The sequence below is a fragment of the Grampus griseus genome, assembly GCF_964374135.1.
Source record: "Grampus griseus genome assembly, chromosome: 1".
Classification (NCBI taxonomy): domain Eukaryota; kingdom Metazoa; phylum Chordata; class Mammalia; order Artiodactyla; family Delphinidae; genus Grampus; species Grampus griseus.
Genome location: NC_139017.1, coordinates 97933337 through 97948471, shown reverse-complemented (window position 1 = coordinate 97948471; position 15135 = coordinate 97933337). Strand labels below are relative to the sequence as shown.

Genomic DNA, 15135 nt, shown 5'->3' with positions numbered 1-15135 from the left:
TGAAATCTTGACATACTGAGAACTCAGTTCTCTGCAAGGTTTCTTTAATTAATCCAATGACTGTACCATTGTTCTGTATGAGATTGTGACATGGTGAACTGTTTCTGAAGCTTACAGAGATGTGTAGCTCTAAATTAAACAGTCACTGACATGTACCTACACTGATTTTTAGTACAGTAGATATGCATGAATCTGTGAATATTTAAATTCAAGCTCAAACAGTGACAAAATACTCTCTAGTTTTACTTTCATAATAGAACATTTTTGATTAATTTCAAGCTTGAAATCATTCTTTACGAAAACACACACACACACACACACACAAGAAAGAAATTTAATAATTCATTACCACTGCTGCAAAGGTAAGTTTTCTTAATATGCTTGTTGGTGTCCTTTAGTTTACAAAGTCTATCAAATATTTTCTTAGGAGCTGGTAACAGACATTAATTTATTTTCCTAATTTTGAACAAAGAAAACATATATACTATCCAGATACCCAAGAACTTTTTGGCTCTTAAACATTATTCGATTTTATCATTTATCTGCAGTTATTTTAAAATACCTAAGGAAAGAATATAGACCTTGATCTATGCTTTAAACCTTTGCCCTTGCTCCAGTCTGTCGATGAGCTGTAAGCGTCTATGAATATGGCAGCTGAGTCCCAGATGAAAAATTATGCATCTCATAAACTGCTATTCTGCTGAAATGTCAAGCCAAGGCAAGGCTGTACCTCAAACTCAGCACTTGGCATTTTCCTTCTGTCTGCTTTGTTGCCGTGAAGCAAACATGAACAGTGAGGATTTGTGTAGGGCAGGTAGCAGGCGAGCTCACTGTCAAAAATCTATTATTAGGGCTCTGATCTCCTGCATAGACCAACGACGGCCAAACAGTAAGAAACTCAGGCTTCGGGAAAAGCAATATAATGCAAAAGGGGATTCTTTGTCAATCTGTACGTGAATATACTCAAATAAGCATGATTTAAATGAGAATAGTCCTAATGGTGAGCTTCTCTCAACTAAACTGATAATTTATAATGAAAATTGTAATTCAACATCTTTATTTGATATGCCTACTTTTCACTATTCTGCAAATATAGTACATATATTTATATAACAAGTTCTTTAAGAATTTGATCAGTTAAACTTGTGATAGTCTAAGAATGTTTTTACATATGTGAATAATAGACTAGAATTTTTTCCATTATGTTGGTACATATAAAAAAAGAAAATAGATAAGTGAGTATAAAATGGAAGGCTCTCCTTTTCATTATTCTTTTTGGCATGATTTATTACTGCTTTTTTATTCATTTAAATATTGTCTTTATCAGGTTACTTTAGATATTTCAGTATTAAAATCTAAGCTCTTATTGATAAAGATGGTTACAATAGATAGCTGAAATTTTATGATGGATAGTAGGTGTGTTTTTCTGAAAGGATTATATGCATCAGTAATCATGTGATTGACACATAAAAAAATCCAGCCCATTAAAAACTACTTCCTATAAAAAATATCAGTACTGCAGTTTATGATATAATTGTAACGTATAGTATAAGAACTTCAAGCAATCTTACTAAAATTTTCAGTTGCTTGCATGTGTGAAAACAGTTATTCAAAACAAAACGTAACGGAAACTTCTGAGTCTCCAATCTAGTATATGTTTTGTCATCTTCTCCATTTTACACAATAGTCACTAATAAATACAACAAAAGAAGTTTAAGTTTATGCTTAGAGTGGGTTACATTGGATTTGTGTTTATGTAGTGCCCAGTAGCTGAGTGCATGCTGCTAAGTCCCGGCAACTCTTGAGTAACTATTTTAAAGACAAACATAAAATATGCAGTGTGGAGACAATGCTTAAATTCTTTTTTAAGCTACTATTGATACATTATTGATACATCGATTCACTCAGGTTTTCTGAACTATACACTTTGTACTCATTTCTAGCCCTACATTGTCACAGAGTTACAAATTACTAGCAAATTTCTAACTTGCACCTTCTTTTATTGGTAATTCCCATGTTGATTTTACAAAGAAAACACCTTTAGGCTTGTAACTATAAGAGCTCAGTTAGTGTGCACTGTCCAATAGCCCACATAGCTAGATATCAAATCATATATCATTTATTTGTAGAATGTAAGAACATTTATGGAGTATACCATTATCATTTGTTGAGAAATACACCATCATTTCTTAACCTCTGTAATATCCTTCACGTGATTAGTAAAATATGGGTTCCTGAAACAGAGATCAAATCTTGAAGGCCGTCTTTGATGAATTATTCAGAAATCAGTATAAAGTTCATAAGTATTAGTAGTGAATAATAATAGTGTTCTACTGTTTTAACTAAGTTGATACAGAATCAATAATTTCAAACATCTAAAATTTGAAATTGAGGACAAGAATTTCCCTTTTTTGATAAAATAAAACAAATTTAGCAAATAAAATAATTTAAAATGAGTTAATTTTTCAACCTTGTAGAAAGTAAATTGTACTGAGCCTAAAGAATCTATCATCATCTCAAAGTGCCTTCTGCAGAGAAATTTCAGAACTTTTCCCTATATGTGGGTGTGCGTGTATGCGTTTTCATGTAAAACAAACGAAATATGTGTGGGACAACGGAATAACAACAAACCTAAGGAATATGCCCATCCCCCATTAATAAAAAGAACCTTTTAAAACACAATAAGGAACAATAACAAAAACTCCTTTAAATGAGTTTACCCCATTGCTTGATTACTATTTCTCCCGATGCAGCTATAAATGAATAAAAGTTATCCTTGTGAAGTCAGTTGCAAGAAAGACATATCTTTAGTTATGCCATGCAGGACTCATTTTTAACCATCTCTAAAAGAATCTTATCTACAGGGAGGACTTCATGTGAAAATGTTCCACCACAGCTGGATAACACCATTTATACAGGTGATAGTAATCACAGAGTTAGGGGCAAGCTTAAGATACCATTATTATTTGTGGACAAGGTCAAGAAAAGGGTCAAAATTTGAAACTAAATCAAGAAAAAAAATAACCAAACTGAAACTAGGTAAAATAATGAGTAATTCACTTGAGGATAGAGTTTAAAAATAACGTTCCTGATGAGATTAGTGTTCCTTCTAACCAAATAAATAAAGCCAAGGAATTTTCTCCCCTCCCCCTCAAAAAAACAATAATTTATTCAACTGTGTAGTGATACATGAACTAATTGCTGTTTGATGTTAAAAAGTGTTCTGCATGGATTCTAGAAAAAAAGAAAGTTAGGTGGTAACAACTTACAGTATTATGTTTCTACTGTCCATAGAAAGGTAGAGAATATTGATTCTTTAGAGGCAATGATTTAGACAGAAGTACTTGTATAGTGGAGAGCTTAATTAGTCATCCTAGTTTCATGAAAATATTCCTTATGAATACAGAACAAGCTTTCTTTTGATACTGTTCTCACTATGAAATCACCTTTAATAGACTCCTACTGTTATCACAAATCTTGCCAGGTATTTCTCCTACAATTAAAATTTAGGTTTATAAGTCATTTTACTATGAATTTGATTCCTGTGTTTGACCATCTTCCCCACTCCAATAACCTACAGATGAGTTGGAAAATGCAGTTTCTAAAATAACAAAGCTGAGGATGAGACCTTGGAATGAAGTCCTAACTCTCCCTCTTGATATAAATTTTAAACTTCAACAAGTAGAAGTTGCCTCACTTAATGACTTCTACAGGCATAATGACATCTTTTATTTAACAAAGAGACCTCCCTCTAAATCAGCAGCTTTCTGACATTTTTGAAGTTAACCACAATAAAAAATTCATTTTACATCATGACCTAGCATAGAAATATACATATGTGCGCATTACATGTATAACTAAAAAAAGACGTTTGACCAGTGTTTATCCCTACTGTGTGCAAAGCATTCTGACAGTTTTTTCTGTTCTATTTCATTAAAAAAAAAAATTTGTTCAGAGTTCATTAAGCTTGATTCCATAGTACACTCATGAGTTGGGAACCAAAGTTTGAGAAACATTGCTTTAGAATACTCTAGAATCCAGACTGATCATATTTGAAATAATTAAACTGACATTCCTTAGCTGAGGTTCTGTTTTTGACGCTAGTCACTGCACCCTACTAGCTAATATGTTTTAAAAGAAGGACATTACTGAAATGTGACCATTGTTCTATAGCATGTGCTCTACTCTAGTTCCTCACCATTTCCCCATTGACACAAAACAAAATATTCATTTCAAATAGCAGGGATCTTATTCGGAGAAAAAAAAAAAAAAAGACTGATAGAGAGCTAGAAAGTTTTGAAAGAGAAAAATAGCCTTCCCTGGTAATGAAAAGTACGTACTGTATTTCAGGTGGCTATCGAAAACTGAACTCTTTGTAGCTTTCACTTAAAAAAAAAAAAATCTATGATTCAAGCAGCTCTTCCAAAAGTAGATATTCCAGTGTTCTGAGAGAACACTTGGGTAAGTATTAGCACTGTGCTGTGGGAATTTTTTTTTAAATTTTGTAAAAATACCTGGCATATTTTGTGTAGCTTTCTATATTGAAGCAGCATAATTCATAAAACTAGGAATGGTATTTAGCCATTTTGATATTTTCATCAGTCCTAAAATTTGAAGCCATTATTATTTAACACATTTTGTTAGGGTAGTTTTTGCTATAACTCATTCTGAAGGTACTTGGTTATAGAACTTACTTCTGTCCTAAAATATATTATCATTGCCTGTTTAAACTGCTTTTCAGATTATATTACCTTTAAATTAAAGCAAACATTGCTTAAAAGGAAAAAAAAACTATTAATTTTGTCAATATGGAGAGAGTCTATTTTCAAAACAAATTGTTTATAATGTGAAGGGACTTATTATAGAACCTATCAGAAATGAGGTACAAACCCTTAAAAATGTTAGGGACATTTTGTTGTTTAAAATGAAAGTTCTACCCAGGCTTGGTTGAGTTTATAACCCAAGTGAATATTTATAGATGAATTTATAAATCTTAGAAATAGAGTTTTATGGAAATGTTAACGGGCCCTGAGGTACAGCTAAACTTGTTTGCAGATACTGCTATAATTTCCAGTGTGTGTATGCTTAAAAGACTGCAACACAAAAGACTTTTTCTAATGCTGTAATTCCGTCAGTTTATTAGACTGAGTTATAGTATGGGAGAATATTCAGAAACTGCAGCTTAAATGAGAAAACGCGAACGGTGTTACTTATATAAAATACTACTGCAATAGTTCTTTTATTAATTTTTAATGTTCAGCACCCTCTGTGACCTCCTTTATTCTCTTGCTGTCAACATGGCAGGCTGGAAAAATTGAAATGGGCTGACAGAAAACATAGTGCACGTTACAGCCCAACTCTGGAATCTCTCGACTCTCTTTCTGAGACACATGCTAACTTGCTCCATGTTATTCTGCATTACAATAATATTTAAGGCCCTGTTTGATAGCTCCTGATAAAAGGGAGTTCTGTTTGGACCCTGAGCAGGTGCTCCTCTACAGCCTTCCTCTTTCTGACATTGTGGGAATGGCATTCAATTAAAAGCAGAATATACTTTTTTTTTTTTTTTAATCATGGCTTATAGGCACACTTCACGCTCTCAAAACATAATACCTCAGCATGGAGAGAGCTTTATTTGTGTCTATGCAGCCTCTTCCAAAAGCACATTTTGGTCTGATTCAGCAATGCTTTTCTTGAACAGTGGGACACTGCTATGTTATGTATATTTACCACTGTCTCTATCACCAGGGAGACTAATCCCCATACCAGTACAGTCAAGAACCTCACAGCATTGTCTTTGCAAGACCAAGTTCATACTGTCACAGCAACAGAGTGCACAGGGCAAAAGATACTGAACAGGACTTTGGGATTAAAACTTCTCTTTCTGTTTCAAATGCAAGCGTTCTATGATGAGAGAAAGTGTGCAAAGGTATGAGGTCTGCAAATATCTTGTCAGCTGAAGCTATAAACATAATGTTTTAATGATTTATTTCACAGTTGTGAAGGTAAGATTTTTGAAGAAGGTAGATTTCAAACTTCTAGGAAGACTGGAAACTAGCCCAGACTATGAAAAAATATATTAAAATCAGGGTGCTTATATTCTTCTTTTAGAAGGCCTTGTTATTAGCCTTTACTAATTAATGATGAGACAATTGTGACAATGAGAAATTCTGAGTAATGCACAGACTGCAAGAGAATAGAATTTGTATGAAATCCTATCTTGGTATACTCTCTTCTTGTGCTATCAGTCACTTGATCAATCTGTCCCATCTGTCATAACTATTAGGAGTTTTGACCGGCAGTGAGTTATACGAATTTGGGATCATAAAAGGCACAGTATTCTTGCTTGTAACATGATCTCTTGATTTTTCACCAACCTCCAAGGAAGCAAAAATGCAAGGAGCGGGTAACACCTACCGGACACGCCTCCGTACGTAGTCCGTTTCCCAGTGCCCACTGCTGGCCAGGGTGTGCCATCGGCTTTTAATCCCATGAGACCTGAGACGGTGTTGGTGGCTGTAACACCGTCTGCGCCACCTATGAAAAACACAACATTTTTCTGCAGTTCTTAAAGGCACGATTGCTAAAGCCCATTCAAACCCACACAACCCAGAAAAATGCACACTCTACTTTCTCTTGAGAACATTTCCTCCCCTCAAATATATTCACTAATTTCATTCCTACAATTATACTTAAAATGCTAGACATAAAAATTTTTAATTAGCACCACTTTATTTTTCCAATTATTATACAGATTTGTGGATGCCAAATGTTTTGGATTCAGTGTTATTTTTCCAGCTAATTTACAATATCTTTACAAATCAGGATGCAATTTCCATTGGATAGCACACAAGCATATATGATTTGTAAAATCATGCATTGACTGTATGATTTATGTATTCAAGATATTTATTGAGCATGTGTTTAAGGCAGAGTACTAGATCCCATCAAATATAAAGGGAACTCATAAGAAATTTCACCTGTGGAAGCAGCTATCTTTCTAAAAAGTTTCATTAAAGGTTCAGGTGCTATTGCTGGACTGTTATATTGTGAAGTCATTCATTTTGGAGTGGTTTGTTGTGACTGTGGCTTCGGTTCACAATTGTTTGTGTGTAAACCAGGTGTTCATTAGGAAAAATGATAAGATATTCTTGTATTCCCGGGCCACTTACTAGCTTGAGTATAGGTATGGAGCTGTTACATTTGTGAGGTCAAGCGCTCAATTCAATACTTTTCTTAAAGTTTAAAGAGAGATATGCACATCTATTTGTGGATAAAGATATACTTTAATATGGCTATGAAATTTAGGCCCATACTTACATAACGAGGCAATTGATGTAAGTCAGGTTCTTACCTTCCTTTGCAGCTCTGGCGATGCTTACGATATCAGTGACATTTGGGGTCAACTTGGCAAAAAAAGGAATCTGAACAGCTTGCCTAACCCAGCGACAGATGTTTCGCACCAGCTCTGGATCCTGTTCAAATAGGTCAGTCAAATATAGAACATAATTAAAGAATTGTGATCAAAATGTGTGCTGGAACAACAGCAAAGCTGGAGATGTGCAAGACAAATCCAACTTGACAATGAGCAACATGATATATTTCTCAAATTCCTCCTCAGTATTACATCTAGACTCATTAGGGAACTAAGGTTAACACACTTCAAGTGAACTGCAAATTCATCACATAAAGGTTAAATTCCTCAAGGGAGCCTTTGGAAAATAAAACTACAAAGAACCAAATGGAAGAAAGTGTTTCCCACTTCCAGTTAAATAATGTCAGAAATAAAACATAAACTTCTGGTGATAAGTTCGGGAACCATTACAGAATTTCTAATGACCTCATTGGTTTAAGCCTAATAAAAATATTTGAATAGCTGACTCCCAGGTGAATGGTATGAAATCTGAAGTCTATTGTTTTCATTATTAGAAGACTTAGTCTTGTTGAATTGTATTCAAAAGAAAATATGTGACTTCCTAATCAATCTAATTACGGTATATAGTATATGCTAATATGGGGTAATTCAGCCTTAGGTTACACACGAGCTGATCAGTAACTTTAGCTTACTTTTGCCAATGTTGCCAAGAGCTGTGTAGCACTTTCCAACATTGGTCAACTTGAAAGAATTGATTAAAATGACAAGAATGAAACAAAATATCAAATGTTCATTTTTAAAAGCAAGGAATAGATGTTTTCCTCTGCCTGTTTCTTGTGATTTTTCAGGCTTCTATTTTCTCATGGGACAAGTATCATTTAGAGGGCAATAACCTATCCTTCCTATTGAAAATAACTTAGCAGTAGTAATGTTCTTTGATTTCAACACATACAATAGTCCTTTTTTTTCATTACTTTTAGTGCAAAATTTATTCTGACAGGTACTGATAATGTGCTTTGATAAATTACATTAAAATATGCAATAGCAATTCATTATTGAACTTGGTAATATTATCTTAGGAAGTTAAAATGCTTTTTTTAAAAAATAAAAGATCCACCCAGAAAAATGCAGACATATATTTAAACTATGAAACAGTAGGCAAGTATTTCATTTGTAATTAATATTTTTATATGTAAGAAAGTTACTCTTTGCATTTTAACCTTTCGAATTCTTTTAAGATGAGATTTCTAATGTTATAACCTTTAGAAAGAACCTTTTCACTTAGGTTTAATGTATCTTGATCAGTCATCTTGTATTACTCTACAAGTTATGTGTTTGTGTGCTAAGACAGTGATGAGGTAATTTCTGTTGATTGTTATTGTTGCTATTCAGCAAAACTAATAATTTCAACAAGAAATCTTTGACTTGGCTTGTTCTCTTTTCAGAACAGTAATTTCTTCATTAAACATAAATATTAAAAATGCACTATATGGAATGCTCTACAGGGCATATTGTGTATTATGAATAGTAAAATCTGGAGACTTAGCTGTACAAATTCTAACTCATGAAAATGGAGATCTGCCCCTGCCCATGCAATGTTCATGAAATATTTATAACCACTGCATTGGCATTATGAAGACAGTTGCATCTTTGTGACTTTCATTTTTAAGTTATGAATTTCCATGGGACTTAGCCTAGAAATGACAGTAACTCTAGATGACATCAATTGCATGTCCTTTGTGAAAGCTTTCTTTAAGGTAGAATTTGCCAATAATTTAAAGATCACTTGAATTGCATAATACATGGAAGGTAGCCTGATAAAAATTAGTATAACAAATTTAAAATATTATCTGGTTCCAATAGAGTAAAGACTAATAATCTGATATAGGTTTCTAAATGGCTTTCAATACTATTGACCACTGTGTCTTTATATTTACTTTGAACATCTGTCACACTTTTTTCTGTTGATTCTCACTAGCTGAATACTTTAAATGGATGCCTCATACATTGTTTAACACTTTGAAATTTGTTCAGAGTTTTTCAGTTTTTGTAAAAAAATATGGTCCATTGGTTACCTTTATTTACTTGAATCATCTGCTGCTATTTTGAGATACCATGGTTTAATCCCCCGATAGTTCTATGAGTAAGGTTTATGGTGTTCAGATATATTTTACCTGTCTTCATACTCAGTTAAGCCAGCTGTTTACTAATCTTCATACCCAGCTGAAACACAATTTGATTACCTGAGAATTTTAAGGACAACTTATAGCTAACATTATTGTAAAAATTATTGACTGTTCCATAAATTGCAAAGTTGTGTTTGCCAGGAATAATAGGGAATATTCTAATACAACTAGAAATGTGGTGAGGCTAATAACATGAAAAAATGAATCTGTATACTTTGGAGAAACTATTCACACATTCCTATTTCCTCACATTTTTGATATGAATGATCGAGATCTAAAAAAATTAATAGTGCTTCTGCATCTTGACCTTCTCATTTGCTAGTGATAGCATCAGGTGGCATGGCCCTTCCTAACAAGCCAATTTTTAGAATCTTATTGAAATGAATAAATTTTAGACAATTTCTAATTCTCCCCTACAAAAAGTCTTCAGGATAGGAAATACACAAAGTTACTACAACCTCTCAGACAGACTGAGACTTCAACATTATCCACACCAACAAAAATTAAATAAAAGAAGACAATTCTGGATTGCTTTTCTACTTCTAGGCATATAATATTGTAGGCACTCAAAAAAATTTGTTGTGTCAATGAAAGAAGACTAAATGAAAACTTGGCAGATTTTCAATTTCTTTCTTTATGTATCCATCAATTTATAGATTATGTTTGGGTTTAAGAAAAACACAAATATATGTTATGATAGATACTGTCTAAAAGGATGAAATTCACTAAGACTTCTTTACAAAGCAGGAAAAATTCTGAAGAAGAATGGTAGATAATCATGGAAAAAAGAACAGCTTAACAAGTCTTTTAAAGTGTCTAGTCCACAAAAAGCCCACCTGTATCACCAATTTTTTACTGGCTCTTCCTGCAGATATTCATAATGTGCATTCCTGATTATGATTTGTAATCCCTCCCATAGCAACTGCTTGTGTGTGTGTGTGTGTGTGTGTGTACTACTTTAATACCTGTTAACCCTTTTTTTATTTATATGATCGCCAAAGAAAGCTGTGAGGGAGCAGAACGGGTTTTCCTGTGATGGAGGTGTGTGATATTACTAGCAAGAAAGCAGTGAAGCCCTTAAAGGAATGAGTGACAGGTCTGGGGAGCACGTGGTGGTCTTGGGGGTACTACATGACGTGAAGGTAACAGATCAAGCTTGTGAGGTGCTAAGAAGAGAATAAAAGCAAACTAGAGATAAATGTGGCCTGTGACAATTTTAATGAGGACCAACCCTGTGTCTGTCTGCAATTAATACACTCTGGAATAGATTCCTATGAAAACCAAACAACAGTGACAACAGCAAAAAGCAGAAAATGTATTTCTGAGCAGACTGTTTGTTGCAGAAATTTCCATTGTCCAAAACTGGCTGCTTTTAAAAGCTTAATGTTCTATCTGGGCCACAAGATAATAATTTTTAATTCTAGTAACTAGCATGTCTCTAGTTACACATTAAGGGGGTTCTATACATGATGCACCCTGCTGCTTTTGAGGACCCTTAGATGACCTCTCCATTGTAGGACAGGTATTTTCACCAATTACCTAGGGCATCGAATCTCACTGATTTCATGCCCTGTACACAGGAATAAGCACTAGAGAATGATTGTGAGAATTTCTTGATAAGTTAAATTACTAGTGAAATCTTTGACTTTAAGAAACATTTTCTCCAATTTCCCTGGTAATTTCCACTCTGCACAATTCTTTTCAAAATGGTTTTCTTAGAAGGTGGAATTTCAATGAACCCACTGAAAAATTTTACCAGTTATGAAATGTTTTCTACTAAGGAACTCTTAAATCTTAATTCACATGGCATGCTAGGAAGTAGCTAGCATTTTTATGTCCACTTTTCTGATAGACAGAACTAGGGTCTAGAAGATCAATCTGAGTACCTATTGCTCCTTCTTAATTTTCTTTCCCATTATCCTGTCCTAAACCATCATCTTCTTTAGCAAAATTGTTCCTTAAAGTAAAATGCAGCCATCAATTGTAAACTAGAACTATAAAAGGCTTCTACTTCATATATACCTGTAAGACTAGCTGTAGCTTCAGAGTAATAGGCAAAAGTGATATATTTATCCTTCTATGTCAGTAAAGTAAGACAGAAAGAGTTAACTACTCCAGGTAGAACTATTAGTAAATGCAAAGACTAGGCATCGGAATGGGGATGTTTTAAATTAACTTATATTTTAGCATGTGTCCTTCTTGCACCAGTTTTCCTGATTTAAGAATTCTAACGATGGCATAATCACCTTGGAAAACCGTTTGGTGGTTTCCTCTAAAGGTAAATGTGCACTTACTAATCCATGCAGCAATTCTACTCTGAGTAATATATTCAAGAGACATGAAACTATATATCCACACAGACTTGCACACAAAAGTTCATAGCAACTTTTTCAAAATAGCTCTAAATTGGAAACAACTCAAATATCCATTAGTATGTGAATGAAGTGGCATGTCTACACAACGGAATACTATTCATCAATTAAAAAAAAAAAAAACTAAACTACTGAATCATGCAACAATTTGGACTTAATCAAGGAAACATTATTCTCAGTTAAAGAAGTCCACAAAATGGTACATGCTGCATGATTACATTTATATGAAATTCCACAAAGGAAAAGCTACGCTGACAGAAAGCAGAGCATTGGTTGCTGTCACTGAGGTTTGGGGATGGGAAAGAGACTAAGTAGGAAAGGGCATAAGGAAATTTTTTAGGGTAATGGAAATGTTCTGTATCTTGATTGTGATGGTATTTACATGAGAGTAGACATTTGTCAACACATATCAAATTCTATACTTCAATGTATTTTTTTCTGTTATAAGTAAATTATACCACCACAAATTTCATTTAAAATTTTAAAATAATTCCAAGGGTGTTCAAATATAAATAGAAAAATTAAAGCCAGTGGCATTCTAGGCAATGTGGGTTCTATCCTTTTAACAAATTTTATTTTAACAAATTTATTTACTGACGACAAGGCACTGCAACTAGCCTATGCTGGAGACAAAGATGAGTGAGACAAGGAAGGCAGAGTCTACTAGGAAGTACAACCCAGGCACATAAATAACATGTATGTTGGATGTTGGATGTTAAGTATAAAAAAGGAGATCCTGATATGCGCTCTTATTTCGGAGTATTTGAGAGCATGTAGCACAGAGTTCAGCACATAGTAGGCACTCAACAAATACTGTCGACTTCATAGAGCTCACATTGCATAAATTAACATTGACTTTCTTATTTCTATTTACTCAGAAGAAAACTGGGAGTATAAAATTACTGGTTCCAAGATAACCTAATAGACAACTGTTTCAGGCACTATGCATTATGTTAAACAATGGTGTTAAAAATATATAATACACTATCTCTATTCTTAAAAAACAAAACAAAATAAAACACTTCATAATCCAGGGGGGAAATGCATAAAACAAACATATAATATGAATATAAAATGCTATAAGTCTATAGCAATGTATCTGTATATGCATATAAAATATTATATATATATATATTTTTTTTTTTCCTCCACTTCCCTTGTGCCTTAAGCTGAAGATGACACAGAACTAACTGCTTGTGTGTTCTCTCCTCCCCAGGCACCCGTAGCCTTCTCCATTCTGATTCTTGCTTCAGGCTTTTCTTTCTCTCTCTCTGCCCAGAATGTCCTTCATCTCTTGCCCCTTGGATAACATCACTTCCATCCTACCTCAACACAGGATGGGTTAATAAATAATGACTCCCTTTTAAATACTCTCATAATGTTTCTTTATTACTTCATTTATCACAGTGTTTTATAATCATGTTTTTTTTTTTCCCCATCTCTACCAGACTATTAGTCTTTTAGGGGATGTATCCTGCTCTTTTATCTTGATCCCCTTATGTAGAGTCTAAGACACTAAAGATAATAAATACTGTGTTGAACAAAAGAATGAAGAATTCCTAAATGTGGATCAGATTTCCACAGTCAGCAAGAAAACAACTGTCCCTTCCCTTCAATGGAGCCAAAATAAGCTGGAGATATTAGTAGTTCTTGCTCCATAAGCCAGTGGAATTTGGAAACAGTCTTGCTGTTCTCTACCAGCTAGCTGGACTGCCTGGAAGACAGCTGTGCCCTCCTGTGGCCCGGCAATCCATTAAAAGCTCCCTGAGGTCCTGACTGCCCATGGCCCTTTCTGTCTAAATCTTTAGGATATTGAAGATTTTCCAGTCTGCACTCCTAACCTTGCCTCAAGTCCCAGTCCTTGGTCCCTGGGGCCTGGTGGGGAAGTCTATCCATAGTTTTGCCAGTTAAAGGGAACTTGCATTCCTTTAAATACCATTTCCTGTGACTACGGTTTAATGCCGCTGTTTCTTCCATTCAGACAGCATTTCCCTAGCGTACCATTCCTCTGATATTCCTAGTGTCAGTGTTCCTCATTCCCACACACTTAGTTTCAGAAGCTTAAACCTTTCACAAATGGATGAGAATTGCCATGAACTATTTAGATAATTCTTAAGAAGTAGGTAGTCTTTGAGTCATTATTTTTATCCCCTCTGATGACTAGCCCCTCTTTATCCCCTCTGGTCCACTAGCTCACTTCTTTATTCCCAAGTGACAATGTAATGATGGAGGTCAGCTCTGAAAACGGTTCAAACTTCAAATCTTCCCCTCCACAGTTTGTCCCTATGGAAGCAGATTCAGATTTCCTCAGATTGTCTTGATCCTATCTTAATCCCAACTAGAAATCCACTGCCTCAACTGACCATGGCAATAAAGTGGGAGAAGTACCTGTTCAGTAGTCAGGCCAATGAACATCTCCTGCTCACAGGTCCATGTGCTATTCTAGCCAATGAGTGTCTTGGGGAGGCTCTTCCTCACAGCACTCTTGCTGTCTTATTATACAAATACCTTGAGTCTCTATTGTAGGAACCCCAAATTATAACAAAAAAAAAAAAACAAACAGAAAAATAGAAACTGATTCTGCAAGTTAAGGGGTCAACTTTTTGAACTGTTGAGAAATTGTATAACCTTTCACCAGAACTAATGAGTAAATACACTAAGGTGACTTAACTAGGATCCGAAATGTTCTTAATGAGTACACGTAGAAGCAAGCAACCATGACAGACCCAGACATGCACCACTCAGATCCTCCTTCAGGAAAAGACTTGTGCCCAGCTGCTACAGTGTGGTAGAGCAGACAACTTCTAACTGGTCCCTCCTTCAGATCCCCTTCAGCTTTCAAGCTGAGGTCGGGATCCTCTTGGGGAGGCCCCAGCCAAGACAGCAAAACTGTGGTACAGGGGTCCAGCCATTTCTATCCAATGCAGGATTTCCCTAGTAGGCCATCTTTGCCCTAGGGCTCTCTGTCGGACTGGTGAAGATTCTTCTCATATCTGTTTCAGGGTCTGACTGCTCCCCTTCCCCAATCCTGCTTCATCCCTATTCGTCCCTATTCCTTCCACAAGTGTTACTTCCCAATAAGCCTTTTGCACTTCTAACTCCATCTATGTGTCTGATTCCTGGAGACCTCAATTCCTTACTTGAATTTTTTTTTTTTTTTTTTTTTTTTTGCGGTACGCTGGCCTCTCACCGCTGTGGCCTC

At 34.9% G+C, this 15135-nt stretch overlaps 1 protein-coding gene across 2 annotated transcripts in view; it reads right to left on the bottom strand.

Annotated features, from left to right (window-relative positions):
• Window positions 1-15135, bottom strand: part of DPYD (dihydropyrimidine dehydrogenase) — an 815412-nt gene that overhangs the window by 221125 nt on the left and 579152 nt on the right. For both annotated transcript variants that reach the window (XM_082655551.1, XM_082655550.1), the window contains exons 17-18: window positions 7355-7475; window positions 6418-6537 (exon numbers count right to left, since the gene is read on the bottom strand). In XM_082655551.1, the coding sequence (XP_082511677.1) occupies window positions 6418-6537; window positions 7355-7475 (241 nt within the window). The remainder of the gene's footprint in view (window positions 1-6417; window positions 6538-7354; window positions 7476-15135) is intronic.